Source organism: Phoenix dactylifera, chromosome 4 (genome assembly GCF_009389715.1).
Source record: "Phoenix dactylifera cultivar Barhee BC4 chromosome 4, palm_55x_up_171113_PBpolish2nd_filt_p, whole genome shotgun sequence".
Taxonomy (NCBI): domain Eukaryota; kingdom Viridiplantae; phylum Streptophyta; class Magnoliopsida; order Arecales; family Arecaceae; genus Phoenix; species Phoenix dactylifera.
The window spans coordinates 24,349,723-24,370,849 of NC_052395.1; the positions used below are offsets into that span (position 1 = coordinate 24,349,723).

The 21,127-nt window shown below is 41.6% G+C and overlaps 3 protein-coding genes across 10 annotated transcripts; 2 read left to right on the plus strand and 1 right to left on the minus strand.

The window, feature by feature from the left end:
• Positions 1 to 6,164: 6,164 nt before the first annotated feature.
• Positions 6,165 to 8,220, minus strand: LOC120110580 (polyubiquitin-like). The gene is made up of 2 exons (XM_039125927.1): positions 7,999 to 8,220; positions 6,165 to 7,617 (listed from the first exon to the last, which is right to left on the minus strand). The coding sequence occupies exons 1-2, from the start codon at positions 8,203 to 8,205 to the stop codon at positions 6,472 to 6,474; spliced, it is 1,353 nt and encodes a 450-aa protein (XP_038981855.1). The 5' UTR covers positions 8,206 to 8,220; the 3' UTR covers positions 6,165 to 6,471.
• Positions 8,221 to 8,268: 48 nt separating this feature from the next.
• LOC103716825 (transcription initiation factor TFIID subunit 7-like) lies at positions 8,269 to 14,375 on the plus strand. 6 transcript variants are annotated; one of them, XM_039125928.1, is made up of 7 exons: positions 8,282 to 8,425; positions 8,509 to 8,568; positions 8,657 to 9,012; positions 12,927 to 13,060; positions 13,132 to 13,251; positions 13,317 to 13,380; positions 13,716 to 14,373. In XM_039125928.1, exons 3-7 carry the CDS (start codon positions 8,898 to 8,900, stop codon positions 13,877 to 13,879), a joined length of 597 nt encoding a protein of 198 aa, XP_038981856.1. In that variant the 5' UTR covers positions 8,282 to 8,425; positions 8,509 to 8,568; positions 8,657 to 8,897; the 3' UTR covers positions 13,880 to 14,373. The 6 variants fall into 6 exon arrangements, with proteins under 6 accessions (XP_017700620.2, XP_038981856.1, XP_038981859.1 ...); XM_039125931.1 differs by having other exon boundaries at positions 8,858 to 9,012; XM_026808379.2 differs by lacking the exon at positions 8,282 to 8,425 and having other exon boundaries at positions 8,432 to 8,568; positions 13,716 to 13,902; positions 13,997 to 14,375.
• A 2,366-nt stretch (positions 14,376 to 16,741) lies between these two features.
• Positions 16,742 to 21,127, plus strand: LOC103716824 (protein translation factor SUI1 homolog). Of its 3 annotated transcripts, XM_026808376.2 has the most exons (6): positions 16,762 to 16,867; positions 18,763 to 18,814; positions 19,069 to 19,183; positions 19,330 to 19,535; positions 19,644 to 19,697; positions 20,820 to 21,127. In XM_026808376.2, the coding sequence occupies exons 3-6, from the start codon at positions 19,147 to 19,149 to the stop codon at positions 20,862 to 20,864; spliced, it is 342 nt and encodes a 113-aa protein (XP_026664177.1). In that variant the 5' UTR covers positions 16,762 to 16,867; positions 18,763 to 18,814; positions 19,069 to 19,146; the 3' UTR covers positions 20,865 to 21,127. The 3 variants fall into 3 exon arrangements, with proteins under 3 accessions (XP_008803218.1, XP_026664177.1, XP_026664178.1); XM_008804996.3 differs by lacking the exon at positions 18,763 to 18,814 and having other exon boundaries at positions 16,742 to 16,867; XM_026808377.2 differs by lacking the exons at positions 16,762 to 16,867; positions 18,763 to 18,814 and adding an exon at positions 16,978 to 17,140.

Here is a 21,127-nt window from a genome sequence, read left to right on the forward strand (position 1 = left end):
ATAGACCTCAGGGGGTACCCTCCCGTTCTCGAAGAGCCTATCATTTCTATCCAGTCAGATATGATATACCAAATAGGCACAGGCAATACCCCATTCAGCAGTACCTATTGACCGCATGGCTAACCTCATATGCCGTAACAGGTCCTCAACTGACTCAAGTGACCTCGGTAGTAGCGAAATCGAGGCCCTTCTCTATATTTGCACAGGCCGAGGGCAGAACAGTAGTACATGACAGGCGGTCTCCACCTCATCAGGGCAATTCACACACATCGAGGGAATCCTAACCCCCTCCTGGCCAGCATGCTTCTGGTTGGTAGACATTTTCAGGCCACCTTCCAGATGAACAAGGCCACCCGGGGGTGGACCTGCATCCTCTAAATCCATCCTGCGTCAATCCGTCTGGCCCTCCTTGTGGCCGCCCAAATCAATCTATTCGTCAAATCACCAAGAGGGATTGGGATGGATGGGATTCGCTCCACCAACTGCTCTCCGAATGCCTCCCTGATCCGCACCTCATCCCATCGACCCTCTTCTGGTATAAACAGGTCATACACCCTGGAACCGACTAGCCTAGCCGCGTCCACCGTCATCGGCATCCGACTAAGAAGTAGCTCTATCAACCATCTATCCTCCAAAATGTCAATAAACTGTCCATCTTCGATAGCCCACTTGATCGCATCAAACACAATCGAGGCATGTGAGCAGATCTCCCGCCATAAGAAGCAACATTGGCATCCCACCTGAAAACTCGCCGTCATCGTGTGCACTCTATACTTGGCTCACATCAGGGCACTCCAAAGATCATCCTGCTCCAAAATAAGCCTTGCAGCATGCCGCATAGCTAAAACCTCCCGCCTCGCCACTAGTGACTGGATCCCCAATCCTCCCTGCCTGGGGGCCTGGCATAGCACCTCCCAAGCCACCAAATGGACTCTTTTATGGCCCTCTCGCCTGCCCCATATAAAGTTTCTGAATAACTGCTCAAGTGTCTGTAGTAATGATAGTGGTACCGGGGTTTTTGCTAGCAGGTACACCAGTATTGAACTCAAAACCGACTGCACCCAAGGTGACCCTGCCCATCATGGAGAGAGCACCCGCCTGCCAACTCTCCACCCTATGTCTGATACTCACCTAAATATCGGAACACTCCATCCAACGGAGGCGACGCCCTGTGATAGGGATCCTTAGGTACCTCATCGGGCCCTCCTGCATATCAACCTCCAAAATTTCTTTAATGGAGGCCTTCACCTGCGACTTGGTCTTTGAACTGAAGCAGATAGCCGATTTAGCTATTTTAATACACTGACCCAATGCGGCATAATAATCCTCCAAAATGCCTCGTATCACCCTTGCCGCCTGGCTCATCGCATGGACCAACAGTTATAGTCATCAGCAAATAAGAGGTGCAATTCTGAATAGATGTCAGCACCGGTCGATATGCCTCTAGATCCTGTGACTCCGTAGCCCGCCGAAGAGCTCTAGATAATGCATTCAAACATAGGATGAACAAAAAGGGACAGTGGGCAACCCTGATGGAGACCAATCAAGGACTCGAAGAACTATGTGGGCGAGTCGTTCACTAGGATGGCGAAAGACGGATTGCCCACACAGCCCAGAATCCATCCAATCCACTCCTCGTGAAAGCCAATACTCTGAAGCAAACTCCTCAGGAACTCCCAACTCATCCTATCATAGGCTTGCTCCATGTCTAGTTTGATACTCATCAGGATCCTTCGACATGGGGCTCTCAGTAGATCAGACATGAACTCACGGACAATAAGAACATTGTTTGAGATTCCTACAAAAGCCCCCACTCTAGGCTGATCAATCCGATAGTAAGCCCCTCAACCTATCGGCCATCGCCTTCGCTATCACCTTATATAAGGTAGTACAAAGATTGATCGGTCAGTAATGTGCTGGCTCTGTGGCATCCTGCCTTTTTGGAATCAAAACGATGAAGGTTCTCTTTCAATCTGCTGGTAGAGCTGCCAAACTGAAAAACTGTTGTATGGTCTCTACCACATCCTGTCTAATCAACACCCAGTATCTTCTAAAGAATAAAGGTGGAAAACCATCTGGACCTGAGGCTTTGTTCTCTCCCAATGACCACAGCTGCCCGAATCTCCTTCATGAACACCGGCCTAATCAGCGCTACATTCTCCTCCTCAGTGACCCTAGCAGTCGACGTCGGCATGGGGATGGGCCCTTGCTGTCCACCTGCTTTGTCCATCTGGACCTGAAGAACTGCATCAGTACTCTCCTGATCTTGTCCGAGTCCTCAGTCATCTGGCCATCGGGACCCCTAATGCTCCTGATTCGGCTTATCTGTCTTCTAATGATAGTCGACTGGTGGAAAAATATGGTGTTGCGGTTCCTTTCTCTAATCCACCAAATCCAAGACTTCTGCCTCCAAAATATCTCTTGCTGGTGAAGAAGTGCATCATGGGTGGATAAGTGAGATTTTAGCTCCTCTAGCTCTTCGGTCGTCAGCCCCTCTCTATAACTCCTATACCTGCAGTCTATTGATAGCCTGTTCTGCTGCTTCCACTCTCCTAAAGATATTGCTCGCCTCCTTCTTATTCTACCGGCACTATCGCCGCTTGGTTATCTCCAGCTTACGAGACATCCTGTACATAGCACTACCTTGGGTTGGCACCCGCCATGCCTCGCAGACCACCTCCCAAGACTGGGGGTAGGATAGCCAGATTTTCTCAAATCTAAAAGGACAATGATAGGGAACAGGAGAAGAACTCACCAAGATCAGGCAATTATCTAATGCAATCCAGAGCAAGTGGGTCACCCGGTAATCCGGAAAGCTCTGCATCCACCTCATCATGGTGAATACTCTATCAATGCACTTCTAGACTCTAGCTTGTTCCTGCCGGTTGTTGCACCATGTGAATCTTGGACTATCAAACCCAAGATCAATCAAGCCATTAGTCATGATGAACTCCTGAACTTTCTTCACCTCCTTTTTGTTGGTGAAGGCCTTTCCCCCAATTTTCTCTTGCGGCTCGTCAATGCAATTGAAGTCTCCGACCACCAGTAATGGATGCTCCTCTTGTGCCAGCTTGGCTACCTCTTCCTATAAAATTCTTCTCTCCCTAAAGTTTATATTGGCATACGCAACATCTAAGATCCACGGACTGCCATTGCCTTCAGTGATCACCATAACCACTTGTTGCTCTCATACATTAAAGATATCCAAATGACAGAAACTCGTCCTCCAAGCTGCAATTATCCCACCTAAAAGCCTTCAGGACTCCACTGCATAGAATCCCCAAAAATGCAGGAAGGCCCGCTTAGCACGTTGTAAATCCCTTCCGGACAGGCGCATCTCAAAGAGCATGCAAATCTCAGGATTATGAATCTGCATTAACCTTCGAAAAGCCGGAGCAAAAGAAGGCTCCCCGCCCCCCAGCAGTTCCATAGAAGAATCTTCATTGGGCTTCCTGGGTGTCATCAAGGGCCCCCTCGATAGGCCTCTGCTCCCCCTGATTGGTTGATGTCCCAAGCTCCTCCACAGCCATCTGGTGCCCCCCTTTCAAAACTTCCTTCAGAAGGTTAACAAGCCCTTTATGCTGAGTAGTGGTGTTATTCACAGCCCGGCACGGATATTGGCGCATGCGGCATGGTTACTATTACGGTGGGCAGGCTACTGTTCCCTGGGCACCATTACCCCCATTCCCTCCTGCACCGGTCTCAACCCGGCCAACCATGTCCGCCGCCGTCAGAGCCGGAGCCTGAGATTGTTCGCCGGCCGCCTTGGCCCCCGCGGTGGAGTTGTTCGGCGGTGCAATTTTGCTTTCGAACTCTCGCATCATAATATTACATATATTTGGTAGAATGTCTATCTGTTGTTTGATGCTCAACGCAAAGGCAGTAACAAAAGCAAATGCCCTTTGTGGTATCCGTTAAAATTACTTTAATAATAATAAATTTAGTCAACAGATAATTTTATAATCATTGTTCAAATAATTCTGCATTCGTGCAACGCATAAGTTTGAGCAAATGTCCTTTACCCTGCTCGGAAAGAAAAATTCACAGCAATTTAAACATTTAGAAGAGGATCGATGATTATGCCTTGCGAGCCATTTTTGGACGACAAACATATATCAAACACTAAAGAATCTAAGAAATCTCTTGGATCCACAAATACGCACATTGGCCCATGAACTCAGAAAAAAAAAAACTACTGTATGGATCTTCAACAATATGAGACAAGCCGGACATCTATTGGATCATTGCACTCTCATATATTGTTCAACATTAAGCTTGTATTTGGAGGAAACATAAGAAGCAGAATAGGTTTTCAACATTCCCTTACAAAAAAAGTGACAAAATCTTCGAAGTAGGTGAGCCAATTGGGATTTCCAGCGGATGTGAAGAAAAGATAGATAATGGACCCGTCAAGGACTTCATAGTCAGCTAGGGCACGTTGATCATCCTTCATCAGACGGCCATTGCTGAGCATCAAAATTAGCCTGTTCTCCTGGAAGCTCTCCTTCCTTGCGATAGCTTTCTTAAGGCTTCCAACCGTTGCATCCTCCTCAATCTCCACATAGAAGAACCTCCCTGTTAGAATCTCCACTCCGACTCTCATTTTTGTTCTCTCTCACACAGCTTCAACTGCATCAGAAAGCGCATAAAAATGCGAGCATGTTTGTCTATACGGTGTCTATCACAAATTTGGCCTTCAGAAAACTTAGTTGAGATGCTCCCAATACAATGCGAACGGTCAAGATTGAAGGGTAAATACGTCCTCTAAATTTTTTATTAGGCGATGCATTCGAAAGTGGAATTAACAAGTGGCAGCAGAAGGCAAGTATGTGTCAATTAGATTAGTAATAATTGCGACACGCGGAAATATATATTTTTGAAATTTTAACAAGTATGGAAAATCGCCCGTTGAGATGAGATATTTTAGGAAATTAGTTAAGTAGCAGCCATTACCAAAATAGCAAATGCATTCCTTTTTGTCCATTTTTTTCCATAGATTACGTTAATCTTATCAGCCAAAGAGAAAAGATATATTAGGAAAATAGTTAAGCGGTGTCAATTAGGAAAAATAGATAGTTTCTTTTTTCTACCTTTATATGAAATGAATCAGCTCGTATTATTAGAAGGAGAACGATTCTAAGAATCTCGCCGAGCTCTATGCCAAAGAGAACGATTCTATTTATCTCGCCGAGTTATATGCCAAAATTATCTCACCAGACAAGACGTAAATACAATTGCTGACTTGAAATCCAAATTCGTTTTTCTTTTTTTTTTATTTGCTGTGCCAAAGTTGAAGGAGCAACAATATTAGCTTAAAAACATAGTTCCTTACGAAGTAGGAGTTGGCCCAAGGTTTCATGATGCTATTATACTTGCAAAAGTGGATCCCCTCGATGGAAAGAGAAATGTTATCGAATGCCATTCAGAACTTTTCTCCTAGTTCCCGCTGAACGTGGCATTATGGGGGCAAGGGCTGGTTAAAGAATTTCCAAATAAGAGACCCATAAACGTGCTCCTCTAATTTGAGGTTAGGCCGTGGCTATAATAAAATTTGCCTCACCACCAATGCGCAAAGCACTCTCCATCTTGAGACTTGTTTTTGAAATATAATAAAATTTGCCTCACCACCAATGCGCAAAGAACTCTCCATCTTGAGACTTGTTTTTGAAATTAACTAGTAAGACTATATTAACAACCAAGATTCTCTACGACCGCCTGCTAGATTTATCTTTGTTCAAAAACTGCGACATAAGGGTCCAACTCCATTACATTGCTAAAAACTATATTGTATATTTGAAGCCACCCGCATCTTAAAGTGCCTTGCAAGATCGACGCCCATCGAACAACATCAATCTTCTGATTGCGGCAATCTAAAATTACAGCTCGTAGGCTAATGCTGAATGTGAAATCGATCCGGTGCTTCGAGCTCGAGAAAATTAGTTTGCTCATCCTACACTAAAGCACTTACTAAGTTCCTACGAGAAAGAAAGAGCATCACAAAAAGTTTAGCAATACTAGTAATAATATATCGTCGGAATAAATATTAATAGCATCCAAATAAATATATGGTTGTAATTTATTTGTTTCTTTTTAATGCATCCAAATAAATATCAATACCATCAGACCCGGCCATATATAGGAGCTCGACCAACAAAAATTTAGAATGCAGGAGAAAAGGTTAAATACTCTCAAATTTACGCCAAATAAAATTTCTCTCTTCAAACATGGGCGCAAAATAAGTTTAGTCCTGGCATTATTTTTCGGCAGGAAAAGCACCCACCGAAGCAGAACACAAAAGAAAACAAGGATACGATTCGAGCCGCCCACATTAAGTCGGCCAACGACACCACACAAACACGAGACAAACCACGGACGCATAACAGAACCAGACACGTGTGACCACACGAGACAAAACACGGACGCAGACCGGACGCGAACAGCACCAGGACCACCAGATCAACGGCTGAGAATTCACATCCCACCGCGGAGGCGGAGCACCAGATGGAGGGTAGACTCCTTCTGAATGTTGTAGTCGGCGAGAGTCCGACCGTCCTCGAGCTGCTTCCCGGCGAAGATCAGCCTCTGCTGATCCGGCGGAATCCCCTCCTTATCCTGGATCTTCGCCTTCACGTTGTCGATAGTGTCCGAGCTTTCCACCTCCAGGGTGATCGTCTTGCCGGTGAGAGTCTTCACGAAGATCTGCATCCCTCCCCTGAGGCGGAGCACCAGGTGGAGGGTGGACTCCTTCTGGATGTTATAGTCGGCGAGGGTCCGGCCGTCTTCAAGCTGTTTTCCGGCAAAGATGAGCCTCTGCTGGTCCGGGGGGATGCCCTCCTTGTCCTGGATCTTGGCCTTGACGTTGTCGATCGTGTCCGAGGACTCGACCTCCAGGGTGATGGTTTTGCCGGTGAGGGTCTTCACGAAGATCTGCATCCCTCCCCTGAGGCGGAGCACCAGGTGGAGGGTGGACTCCTTCTGGATATTATAGTCGGCGAGGGTCCGGCCGTCTTCAAGCTGTTTCCCGGCAAAGATGAGCCTCTGCTGGTCCGGGGGGATGCCCTCCTTGTCCTGGATCTTGGCCTTGACGTTGTCGATCGTATCGGACGACTCGACCTCCAGGGTGATGGTTTTGCCGGTGAGGGTCTTGACGAAGATTTGCATACCACCACGGAGACGGAGAACGAGATGGAGGGTGGACTCCTTCTGGATGTTGTAGTCGGCGAGCGTCCGGCCGTCCTCGAGCTGCTTGCCGGCGAAGATAAGACGTTGCTGGTCCGGGGGGATGCCCTCTTTGTCCTGGATCTTGGCCTTGACGTTGTCGATCGTGTCCGAGGACTCGACCTCTAGGGTGATGGTCTTGCCGGTGAGAGTCTTCACGAAGATCTGCATCCCTCCCCTGAGGCGGAGCACCAGGTGGAGGGTGGACTCCTTCTGGATATTATAGTCGGCGAGCGTCCGGCCGTCCTCGAGCTGCTTGCCGGCGAAGATAAGACGTTGCTGGTCCGGGGGGATGCCCTCCTTGTCTTGGATCTTGGCCTTGACGTTGTCGATCGTGTCCGAGGACTCGACCTCCAGGGTAATGGTCTTGCCGGTGAGGGTCTTCACGAAGATCTGCATCTGTTTTCACGGAAAGAAAAACAAGAACAGGCATCAGAGGTAGTTCTACGAACAGATCAAACTTACTTGACAAAGAAACAGAAAAGGAGTTGATCGATGGTGGAGACCATGAGCAGATCGACAATAGGGCAAGGGGATTCAAGCGACGGACATATGTATCACATTAAAATCTAAAAAAATAGCGAGAGAAATTGCAACAACAGATCTTTATCTCGATTGTTACGGAGGAAACAAAATAAAAAAAAAATCCAAAATATTTTTTTTCAAAAAACAAAGAATCATATGTACTTCTAGCCAAGCAGAACCCATCGAAAATCCAAATAGAATTAGGATAGTTAACCGTTCTATGAGATCTACAAGAAATGAGACAAAAGAATATACCTTACAAGAACGAATTGAGAACTCTTCCCTTTCAACCGAAGAAAACTGGATGGCAGAAGAAAGAGGGATGGGTCTTATATAAAGCTGGAATTGCCGACGCCTGGTGGAGAATGTGAACGGACGACGGAACCACCGAGAAAAGCAAGACCAATTATGGGAGAACACGTGTGGGCTATGAGCTGTAAAGACGTGGCGTACACGGGACATGGTTTTATTTTAACCATTGTTCCCCCGTGACGAGGGATAAATTGATGAACGGCCATGATGTGGCAACCCATGTGATGATTAAAATTATCTACGGACAGAGTTGGTCGACTGAATCTGAGCCGGAGCAGAGTCCGGATGTCCATAGCAGGTCTTCGAATACAAATTCGAAACCCTCTCCCTCCTTGCTCCATTACCGCCGAGCGGAGGAGCGCAGCTCAAGGTATGCCCCCATTTTTCTGCTTCTTTTGTCGTTCTCTGAGCTGTTTTTGGATAACCATTCCTCTGTTCAACGGCTTGGCCAAGGTTTGGCTTTGCTTGGTCTTAAATTTGGGTTGCCAGGATCCTCTTCGTGGTCCATCAATGGTGAGACAAATTCCGATCGGTTGTAATGAATTTTTCTGATTAATTTATTCGAAGGTTTCATAAGTGATGGGTTATACGATTCCCTCAGTTGTTCTTTTGGGATGCAAGGCTATATACCCATCGATCTTCCCCTTGTGTGCAAGCTAGGGTTTTGTTGAATTCTGAAGGGATTTAGGGAAAATTTGAGCCTAGTTGTTGGTGAATTGTTTGATTCGGCGTCCTGGGTGAGTTGCTATTATTGTTCGAGTCCTTTTGAGAGGTGTTATACAATGTTTTTATTTAACTGAAGGGTTGGAGATTTGGTTTCTTGAGTTGGGGACGTCCGTGAGATGGAAGAACAATTCATACTCCGAGTCCCCCCTTCTGTATCTGAACGAATAGAACGCCTTTTCAATGAGAACGCTTCCTCTTCCGAAGACGGGTCGTTGGATTTGTCCTTTTCAGGTATTTCCTTGTGCTTATGCTTCTTATTTTCTTTTTTGTAAAAAATAGTCCTGCAAGGTAATCTAGTTCATGCCTGATCGGTGCTGATAATTATTAAATGTCTTCAGTCGTGTTACAAACTGTAATGGTGTACTTGTGACAATCTCTTTTCTTTACCTACCGTTCCCTACTTTTCATGCAAATTTGTAGTTTTTTTCATGAACTTTTCATGAAGGAATAGTTGAGGTCAGAAGACTCCTCCGTGAAGGTGACGGTAATTCCTCTTTTGTTGACTAGGGCTGATGGCAGAGGGAGTTCCTCTAAGAAAATCTTTCACTCTACTATTCTCTTTGGAGAAATTATGGGGCCAATTGTGTGGGTTGTTGGAGTTTTGCATAGGCATATCTAGGAGAAAACTAATCAATTCTAAAAAATAAATCAGAGACAGTGAAGAAACCATTTAGGCAATAAAATTTTCTTAAGCAGGATATGTACATGTTTGAGTACAACAGCTTGGAAAATCCTGTTATTAGAACTTTTAAGGGATCTTGATAACATAATACTCCCTATCCAGATGCAAGGATATTTGGCCTGGAACCACAGTGAGTGAATTTTAAGATTGAACAAGCGATTCGCAATGAATGTTTGGTAAAGTTGAGCACGTGCATTTTAAAACTTGTTGAGTATTATGCAATATGTGATATAATACGATTATAGTTTAAGCATAAGCACTACAAATGAAGATATAGGTGTTACAATTGGAACGTTGATTGGAATAGGGAGGTCAATAGGTTAGTCGTGGGTTTGGGAAGGACGGACTGTGGAATCTTGGTATGATCTTCAGTTTAGAGGAGGGGATAGAGTTTCTCTCTGACATGATGGATGGTGTGGGAGTTAGCTTCAGGCAATTTAAGGCTTATTGCTACTTGCAATCTATTGATAGTTGCGTGTCATGTTGTCATGGCTACACGAGAACTTGACTATCATTTTCATCTAAAGTAGTTCTGAGTTATTTACCCTAGTTTAATGAGGTCAGTTCATCTTGACTTATTCAGAAGATTTATTTCTTATTGATACCGTTGTCATACATTCATTAGGTGCAGCTGGTGTGTTTTAGGCATTGAAATTTGGATTCCCACCTTCCTTTAAATATATGACTTCTTTTTTAATTGCTTTGCATATTTTTGATTTCTTAGGCTATGTTCGGAAGCAAAATACCGTGGAATAGATATCAGCTAACCCAATCATTTTGCCAAACAACATAATGGTATTCTAGTTACTCTGGAGTAAAATTACTCCAGTCAAATTTCATCTTAATCCGTTTACCCTAGTAAACCCAGAATAAACAACTCCATTGGGAGAGGTGGATTAGTTTATTCCATGTTCAAGGCCCATGACTTCCCAAAAACACCCATGAATCCCTCTTCCTTCTCGTGACTTATCTTTCTCTCAAGATTTTTGACTGCAAACAACCACCTTGCTGACTTCCTGTGCTAAAGGTTCTTCTGTGGCATGACACCGCTGCCCTTATCAACAGAACGACCATCATTGGCCTTGTCTCCAAATCAAAAAATTCCTATTTTTTTTTTACGTAGGTCGTCGAACTAGCACTTTTGCCGAACCTCCACCATGGCACTGGCCAGGCTATCAGCGATTGCCACTAGAGATCGATGACGACATCCTCGTTGACACCAGGCCACCATTCTTTGCAATGTTTGGATGGTAGAGGTGTCCAAGACCGAGGTTGAACCCATCATCCTTGTCACCTTTGATTGAGGCCATTGGTGATCCAGCCAAGATAGGTGATGGTGTCCTCAGTGGGGCCAGAATTCATGGAATGTTTAGATGGGTGAGGCTCCAAGATGATAGTTGAATCCATCATCCCATCAATGCCCTGCATGGGACCATCATTGTTGTCACCCTGGGAGGGCACCAGTGTAGTCCATGGATCACAGTTGTCATAGTGTTTTAATTACATCTAAGTGTATATTTGTAATAGTATGAAGATAATATGGTGCTCCCTCTTATCTCATCTCTACTATCTATGTGCTTCTTCTTCTTATTGGTATGTTTTGTATTATTAATTTTTAAAAAAGTAGAGATTGTAATCCCCAATGATTGAACTTTGCTAATGGCTTGAACTTGTTTAATTGGGTGGGTTTACATTTATTAAGTATCATTATATTTGAATGAATTAAAAAATGGTTATAGTTGTGTAAGTATTAGTTTTTGATCTTAATCTTAGAGTTCCATGGTTACTATGGATTTTTTTTTTTTTTTGATTTTCTCATAATTGCATTGCTATATTGTTGAATCTTTAGTGCATATAATATTATTTGAATTTCCAAGTAGAAATTGATGCTGATCTTTTTTCGAAGTGACGTGGTTTCCAACTAATCACAAGGAGAGATACCTGATTAGCAAAGGAAGTGATTCCAGACTGTCAAAAAATGTTATGTTTCTCCACTAAATAGATTATATTGAAGTAATTAGTCAAATGAAAAATTGACAAGCAAGGGCAGCGTGCTTGATTCAGCTCCTTCCGAGCTTCCTATGAGACTTTCTAATATATTATTGTTATTTTTATTAAAATAATATTATCATTGTCATAGCTTGAAAAATTATTATAATAGCATTTTGATTCTCTCTATATTTGTCCAATTTATATTCCTATGGGGCAGGGACAATTTTGTCCAATTTATGAGAAGCTACCATTTAACCTTCTTATTCCAGTTTTTCCAACCAAGCAACATTCAGAATTAACATCAGGAATAACAGATCATGAATCAAACGGAATTTAAGCTTATACCATTTAATCCATGGAATAACTGGACATAGAGGGTTAGGAACAATTACTGTTCTGCTTCCAAACGCAGCCTTAGGGGCTACCCTCTATATCCTTGCCTACCAGTGAATTTATGGCAAACAGTTCTAAATGTGTCTACTTATACGCGTTGCACTTCCACTTTCTTCTGTCAGACTTCTGGGAATCTGTTAATTGTCAGTGACTATGTTGTGCTACTGTGGGAGCCAACATGGCCAGTGGTTTGGAAGCACATATTCATAGAATTAATGGGCAGCAATGCCAACTTCCCAACTTGTGCGCCTTATGCAGCCAAATAGTTGAAATTTGCAAGAGACCTAACACATATAGAGGATGGTAGTTTTTGGTCCTCCCTCAAAATTATTTACCATGTGTGTATTTGCATGTATGTTTTTTCTCCTTGCAACTATCCTATTCTGCTAAGATAGGATTTGGGAAAAAAATATTTCTCATATGTATGAACTCTAAAAATGGTATCTGATATAGGTTTTGAAGGGTCAGGCTAGCATGAGATTTTGTTAAGGCTAGTAATGTTATCGGGAACTTTCCATGTTCCCATGTATTCTGTAATTTCAAAATATTAAACTAGTTACTTTGCCCATCGAGAGTCAGAATGTGCTCGAAATTCTGGTATGTGGAGTGGGGTTTAAAACGGGAAAGAGATCTTAAGGGGTGAAGTTGCAGGGGAAGATAGTGCAGATAGATTGTGAACCTCTTATTTGAGCATGATATGGGTAGAGATACATATTTTAACTAGAGTGGTGCTAGTTTACTTTGATAGCCTCATAACGAGCCCTCCCAAGCACTGAGTTGTCCTTTTTAGAGGGAAACCTTCCAATACTGTAAAGGAAGGTTCAACCTCCTAATGTTATTAGTGTATACATCCATCTGATTTTCTTCTGGATGTAGTGTCTTGTAGTTTACAATTTTGAAAGAAAACTTGGTTCCTTCTGTGGATTTCTAATGCCCACCAATTCTTTTATCTTATGTTATTTATGTTGCTTTTTGTATGCACCAAGCATTTTCTTGTATGACGTTTGGTTTTGAGTTGATGTACATTGTTCTCTTGATTGTTTTTTTGTATACTTCTAACAAGTTCTATTTCATGCAGAGGATGGAAGAAATGGTACTTTTATGATTGGCAATGAAAGATTTCCTGCCTCCCTCTTGGATCTTCCTTGCATAGTTGAATCTTATAAAACTTATGATGATACTGTGTTAATCAAAACCGCTGATGTTGGTCAGGTAATTGATGACCGTCCTCTGCTTTGCATAGTTAAAGATTGATTAGAACTTGACCTATTGAAATGGAACAGATTATTATGGTAAGAGAAGAAGGTGATCCTGCTCCAGAAGGGATTGAGTTCAAGCATGGGCTTACCCCACCAATGAGGGATGCTCGCAGAAGGCGGTTCCGGAGAGAACCTGATCTCAATGTACTTAGCTGCGACTTTTGTCTATGATTTCTTTGGTAGTTTCTCACATCTTTTTGCATGTGCAGCCAGAGTTCGTCCAGCGGGTTGAAAGAGATCTACTCAACATTATGTCTGGCGGGACAGTAGAGAATATCCTTTTTGGATGATAATGTTGCAGAGATATTATTGCTTTCGTGCAACTGGGAACTTACATCTGCCGATGAATTTCTGGGAGGTTGTTTGATCTATGCATGCGACCTTTTGTCTTCATTTTTTCCATGTTGTTTTCTCCACCTTATTCTCTCACAGTAATAACCATGGAACAAACAGTGCATTCTTTTCAATCTGATTCTAGTTCCCTATCTGGAGACCTCTTATGTCTTGAGTTACATGTTGGAACTGAAATTTCTCTGTAGGTCTTGCTGTGTAAGACACGGATGTATGAATTATATTTATGGTGAAGTGCTTCCTTAATTCCTTCCTAGACTCGCGTGTTGAAATGGCTGAACCTGAGGCACGTGGTGCGCGCAAGAAACCTGCTGAGACACCCGAGGCAAAGCCAGAAGATGTTCCCTTGGAGGCTGCTACTAATGGGGGCGGTGAACGTGAAAAAAGTGACTCTGATGATTCAATGGAGCCTGAAAGTTAGGGCAGCAAGTACCGACTTGGTTGGTAGGATGTGCACTACTATATTAAGCCTCTGGTAGCTTTAGTTCAGCCCTCTGAAGTGCATGATAGAGGTGCTAATTGGGTTCATCTCCTGCAGGCTTTGGCTGCAACAAGAAGAGGCTGTAGAAACAGGCCCATCAGATTCTAATAAAGGTTTTACAAGTTCTTACATTGTCATGGAAAAAACTCGTGCTAAATTCTCTTTGCCTGTCTTAGAACTCGAAAAATCTCATTTTGGACATGATGTATATACAGCCTGCGTGATATCTCCTACAGATTCACAGTTTATGTTGAAGATCTTAATCAATAGTTGCCATGGCCGTGGAAATTTTGTGTGTTCCACATATAGTGATGTGACTGTAGAAGTTCCTGGTTTATTTAGCCTGATGGTGCTATCTTTAATGGCCGAACTTTCTAGCTTTCTTGTCGATAACGACAACGAAAATGAATACATTTAGCTCTTCATTTTTGGGTCATTTTGCTCTCATTGGCTGTTTGACCTGCGGCTGGGCTAAAATCCCGGGCTGGATGTGATGTTCTCTTCAAGTTGTGTTGTTGTGACAGATAACCAGCTTGCCGCACCGGGTTGTCAGAGATTAGCGTAGCCCTGAGAAAATCTCGACATTTATAGCGTAGCTCTCTCTCAGGCATCCACGATGGATTGGTTTCACATATAGGCAAGTTCAGGGAGTGGACCATATCGGGCATAGAATTGAATTAGATGCGAAAGGCTCAGTTAAACAAACAAAATAATGGAGACTTTACATGGAAGACTCAGCCATTAATAACAACGTTCGAGTAGTATAATTTATGGGTCCAGGATGCAAGATGGTAGTGTACTACGAATGACATGGGAAGGAAATTAAACTAACCACCAAGATGAAAATAAATGGTCGATTGATCTTCTTAGACGTAAGTAAGTTGGTAATCTTGTATTTCTTCAAAAGGTGTGTTTTTATCAATCTTTTTGGCAAGTTTCTACGCCATTAGATATCATCATGCTTTGACGCATGATACTTGAGATTTATTTTCCATGAGCGAATGTATATAGTATCATCCAAGTCCTTCATCAAAAAATATCTCAAACTACAGTAACAATATTTTTCTGGGTATTGAATAAATGCTGAATCGTTCATGACCTTTTCATTTGTCGAATTGTCTTTGGAATCATCATCTGTTAACCGAGCTAAAGAAGACTTGTTCGATGATTCACTAATATTTTGTTGGTGTTGTTTTGGAAACTAGTATGCGACTGCATGTATGATTTGTTATTTGAACTGTTCCTGAAATGTAATATAGTGATTCAACAAATTATAATAAATAAAAAACTCTAATAGTTAAATTTCTTTTTATATTGAGTAATAAATTTTAATGATAGCATTGTTGAAATACTCACCATATGAAATTTTTAATAATTAAGTTAAAGAGTGTGAAGACATGGTTCGAACTCAGAACCTCTGCTCTAATACTACGTTGAAATCACTACTTGTCCCAAAAGTTTAAATTAATAGGATAAGATAGATTTATTTATATATTTTATATTTTTTTATAAGTATTTGTATCGACATCATTAATACTGACATCCGCCTAAAACTCTATATAATATTCTGTCATTAATACTTGCATCATCAATATTGCCTGTGTGTAGAAAATGGTTTTTCCTATTTTTTAACTATTTTTGTAATAAATAGATGTTTTAATAGTAAAATTCCTATTGCGTTTGCAATAAATTTTAGTAGCAGTCGAGCATATTTGATACCATTAATATTTGTTGTATATTAAATAATAAATTTTAATGGTGGCTGAACATGTAAATATTTATGTTATTAATAATGATACTCATATGGTAAATGGAGAGCTCAATGTAAGCCATTTTATATATATATATATATATATATATATATATATATATATAAAATAAAAGTTTATCAATGACATGATGTTTCACAAATTTTGCAAACTTTACTTACACTAACTTTACTTATCCTTTACAATGACATGATGTTTAACGGAACTTTACCTACACTAACTCTTTGCTATTTTTTAAACTCCGTATCTTATCGTGGTCTTTTTAAAGTAGAGAAAATCTTTACCATAGTTTATATTATATTATTGTTAAATTATCACCTTGTTGCGTAGTTTTTTGTTGCAATATGGCGTCACCTTTCCTCATTGGTATTGGTTTTTTTATCTCGCATAAAGCAGGCTACGAGGTAGGTGAATTGGGTTGGATTCCAGCTCACGACTTCAATTAAGCTGTTAATCTGCAGTAATCCTCGGACGAAGGACCGGTAAAATCAAACCAGAATCAACTAACGGGCTCGCTGCCGCTGGTTTTGGCTGTTGCGCGTTGTGCACCATCCAGCTAATCCGAATCCCGATAAGGGGCCCACCCTAATGGGTGCGGGAATCGCGTCGCTCCAGCGCCAAGCCCGCAGGTCCCCACGAATTCGATTCCCACGCGTGATGTGGGCAAACGGACAGCCCCCACCGCGCGAGATCCCCGAAACCGACCTCAACTCCCGAATCCCAAAGCACCCACCCAGCAATCGCAGCCGTCCGCACCCTCCTACCACCGCCAGCGGACGCCAACTACCGGACAGCATCTAGAAGGTCCTATCGCGAGACGTCCGTACTTATTTGTATGCGCTTAGCTGTATGATTAGCAACCTACCACTTGTAGGGAACGTTGACCTTAGATTGGCGTTCTCGTATAGGATTCTTATGCGGGCGGTTGGATGGGATATGGAGAGTTTAACCGGACGATAAAAGGCTCTGTGGTCAGAAAGAGAGAGAAAAAGAAGACCCCAGGAATTAAGATTTTTTTTTTTTTAATCTTCGTCTATAAATAGGGAACTGAGGCCGGACGGAGGAGCTCATAAAGAAGACCGAGAGCAGATCTCCCGTGCGACGTGCGAGCGATTTGGGGATCTCGGCGACGTGAGACCAAATCCTCGTATCCGGCGAGGTAAGAAAGGTTCTTCTTCGTTTTTCTGTCGTGTTTTCGTTTTTTTTTTGGGTATTCGTTTAGTTCTTGGATGATCTTAGGGTTTTCTTCTTCCCTCTTTTTGATTTGGAGCTGATAAGGGGTTTTTTGTATCTTTTTTCGTATTCTTTGGTGAATTCTTTGGTTGTCGGTTCTGTTCTTGTTGGCGATATTGAGATCTGGTTCTTGATGGTCTCTGCGTGGATTACTGGTGGAGAGTTCTTGAAAGTCAGGGCTTCTTGATGATTATTACTGGTTTGTGTTGAGGGTTATTCAAGATATCTTTGTTTTCCCCTCGTCTTTGTTCTCTGATATGTATAATTGCAAGACTTTCTTGAAAAGAAGGCTTTTTTCCTTGGTTTATGCTGAGAAATAGGTACATCTTGGTTCTTTTTCCTTCAATTTTTTTGTTCATCGTTGGCATGATATTTACTGTATATCATAGCGTGATCTGTTTGTGTTCTAAATCTAGACGCAAGATGATATCTTTATCAGGGAAGGTTAAAAAAGGATTACAAGTCCAGAGGGGTGTATGTGAAGGTCATATTCGTTTTCCATGAAAAATAGGGGTTTTAATTTAACAAAAGTATCTGATCCTGGCTTAACATCCATTTTGATGGTGGTTCTCTTCCATCATCTTTGAAATATATGGTGGCTTTGTTCCTTTTGTGTGTGTGTGTGTTGGAGAAGGGGTGGATGGGGGGGATGGGGTGCTCTGTGTAGGAGAAATCCTATGCTTATTATGATTTTGTTTGTTCACTTGTTTGCGCTTATAAGCTTGTTATATATTGAATAATCTATGTAGATCTGTTGTAACCTTTAGGAGTTTGGCTTCAGTTATTTCTGATCCCAACCTTTTATTCTAAGCTGTATCTGTCCATGCCTGCTGTTCTTTCAGATACTGATGGGTGCAAAAGAAATTGTTTTACTGCAATAATATGCTAGATTTTATAGACCAAGCTTTGAAAGCTTATTGAGTCTTGTTCTGTGATCTGTGTTGGTCTATTGTTGTCAAGACTTTTTTGGTTTGGTCTAAGATCCATAATAATTAATGGTGTTAATCTGATCTAGTGGATTCAAATTTGATCAGAATTTTTATGGGTATTTTCATGAAAAGAATCATGTTAGGACAGGATTAAACATGGTGATAACGTTTTGGGGGGTCAAAAGTTGATTTGGATTTATACCATTCATTTAGTCTAGATGTAAAGAGTTAAGATCTTAAAGAAATTAATTTAGTGGAGTCGTGCATGTTCAATCTTGGTCAATTGGGTGAGATTGTGGCAATGTCCTAGTTTGGTCTTGCACAATGCAAGGAGCTTCAACCTTCAGGTGACGAGATAAGTTTGCTTGTCCTTTGCCAATGCTGATGCAACCTTACTGATGAATAAAAATTTGGGCATTGAATGTTACATATTCCAGGTTAGGCTAATAAAATAGTCTAGTGGAATCTACAGCTCCTTAACTCGATAAACTTCCATGCATTTGTTTGACCCTTTTGAGTGATCAAGTTCAGAGGTTATTTGCTTCATTTGTTATTGTACAAGTGTGGTTTTGCCTCTGGCGTGTTTCATGGATTCATGCTGTTGATTCTGGATATATATAATCTTCTCTTTTCATTTTTAATTATCTGCTTGGTATTTTGTGTGCGTCCTTCCGTAGGATATGTTGAGACTATATAGTGTGTAAGATCGTATGGATAACATTTAGTCATTTGAATGATAATATAACTGAATGGATATACATATAAATTTACTTATATTTATGTACATATAATGCATGTATATATTTGTCATCCTTCTGTTAACTTATATGATTTATGGGCTAATACATTGAAATGTCACTCTGCTTAAATGCATAAGGTCTTTTCATTGCAGAGGCTGGAGTTAATTGCCTCTTAAACTTTTAAAGGAAATTGCGGATATTATGGTAAAAATCTTGGGACATAATTTTAACTAGATATGTATTTTTTTTTAATAATTTAGAAATAATGATAGTTGTGCTGTTGCTGAGAAAACGCCATGCTGATTTTATACTTCATTCGCCTTCAATGAGATCTGTTTGTTTGCTTTTGGTAGAGTCGCTGAACAGATGATATGATCGTTTGCTGGTTGTTATGAATTACATTTTTTTGCCTTAATTGTCCACTGAAATCTAACAAACTCATGTCTTGTGGCTTTCAGCTTGAGCATAGCTTTCTAAAAGCAGGTAGTAGTCATCTGTTTGTTTGATCTCTGTCGATTTTCAACCGTCAAGTGTTCATGTCTGATCTTGACGTCCAGATTCCAACTACATTTGGTATGTTTGCATGTTCTTGACTTTGTGTATATATGTTTGATCGTTTGCTTGCATTCACAATCTCTTTGTAGCAAAACATTTATTATATGAAAGCATGATATACTACTTTCTGAATCTTTTAGTGCCCTGATTTCTTTTGGGCGCAGATCCGTTTGCTGAGGCAAATGCTGAGGACTCTGGTGCTGGAGCAAAAGAGTATGTGCATGTGCGCATACAGCAGCGCAACGGCAGGAAGAGTCTGACCACCGTGCAAGGATTGAAAAAGGAATTTAGCTATAACAAGATCTTGAAGGATCTCAAGAAGGAGTTCTGCTGCAATGGTACTGTTGTCCAGGACCCAGAGCTGGGCCAGGTATGATATTGCATGTATTTAGATGCTCACATTGCAAGAAATCTGGATAAATTTCTAGTGCACATGTTATTACCTCTGTTTCATCCTCGAATGCATTGTGGTTTGCAGGTCATTCAACTTCAAGGTGACCAACGGAAGAATGTGGCCACTTTCCTAGTTCAGGTATTCTTTTTGCCATGTTTCTTTTATGGGAAGTGATTTCCTATCGTGAGTTAGTTCTCTAGGCTCCGAATAGAAATTGGTAATCTCTGCAACGGTCGCTCATGGAAACTTTCAGCATCATTAATATGGCTGATGAGGCTTAGGGTGGCAATTGGTGGGGCTGGGTCATTTTTTTGAGTCAGGTCAAATTTGGGGTGGACAATCAGGTTGATAAGGACCGCAAGACCGAACCAAATTATGTTAATATAGAACTGCACCTAATTCCCCAACACAAAAAAAGCATCCCTCGTTAGTCATATTTAAAAATAAAACAAAAAAGAAATAAGAACACGAGGAAGGGAGTTAGGATTGGTCTTCAGAGAGGGAGGGGAGAGTAAATGTGATGAAGAAAATGCAGTAAATATTGAATTTTCCAAGTGGTCGGAGAATATTCGACAAAGTCTTGATTAACTTCGTGGGCAACTGCAATCTTTCCACCATCCAGGGTAGCTGAGTTTGATTAAGAATTTATCAAAGCCCATTTTACCTGTTAGTGTAGGAGGCCAGCCAAATCTTGAATTTGTTATGCTAGATTCAGGTGGTTAGAGAATGTTGGACAACCGCTAAGTTTCCACTATTACAGGGCTCTAAAATTAGGTTTTACAAATTTATCAAGCCTATGGAACCTGTGACTGCAGGAGGCCAGACAAAAATGTTGAATTTGTTATACTTGGTTCAAGTGACTAGAGAATATTGAACGGTGTCTTGATTAGCCTTGCGGCCAACTGGAATCTTTCCGCTACCCCATGGGAACTGGAATTAGGTTTCAGAATTTATCAAGCCACTGGAACCTGTCTGTGCAGAAGGCTTGGGAAAACCTGTTTATGCAGAAGGCTGGGACCCAATTGTAAGTGGGTTGTTCTGAGATAAACCAGATCTAACCCATTTGTCTTCCCTGATCCCTTCGTTTCAGATAGATGGGTCTGGTTTCATAATGCCTCCCTTTTCTGTCGCTACTGTTCTCGACGAGCCCAAGTGTGCTTGTTATTTCTGTGTATGATGGCTTGTGATGAAGAGCATGCTGGCTGTTCTAAGTTTTATTTATGCCTGCTATTGACATGTAATGCTTTACTTGTGGTGCAGGCCGGCATCGTAAAGAAAGAGCACATTAAGATACATGGTTTCTGAGTAGCTGCAAATCAAGGCAACAACAGTGTTACTAGACGGCAGTTGGACATAATATTATCTTGTTAGCTATTTCTCTTCATGCTTGATATAATCTGTCCTGTGAGACTATGGGAACACTTCTTCAGTTGCCTTGTTTCTGTGACCTGTCTTGGACTGAGGACGTATGCTATGTGGTGTTTTTTGTTATTAACGACAGTTTGAAGTCAGCTTGTTTGAGTTTGAATGACAGAACTTGTAGTTTGGGTACTTGGTATTTTACTTTA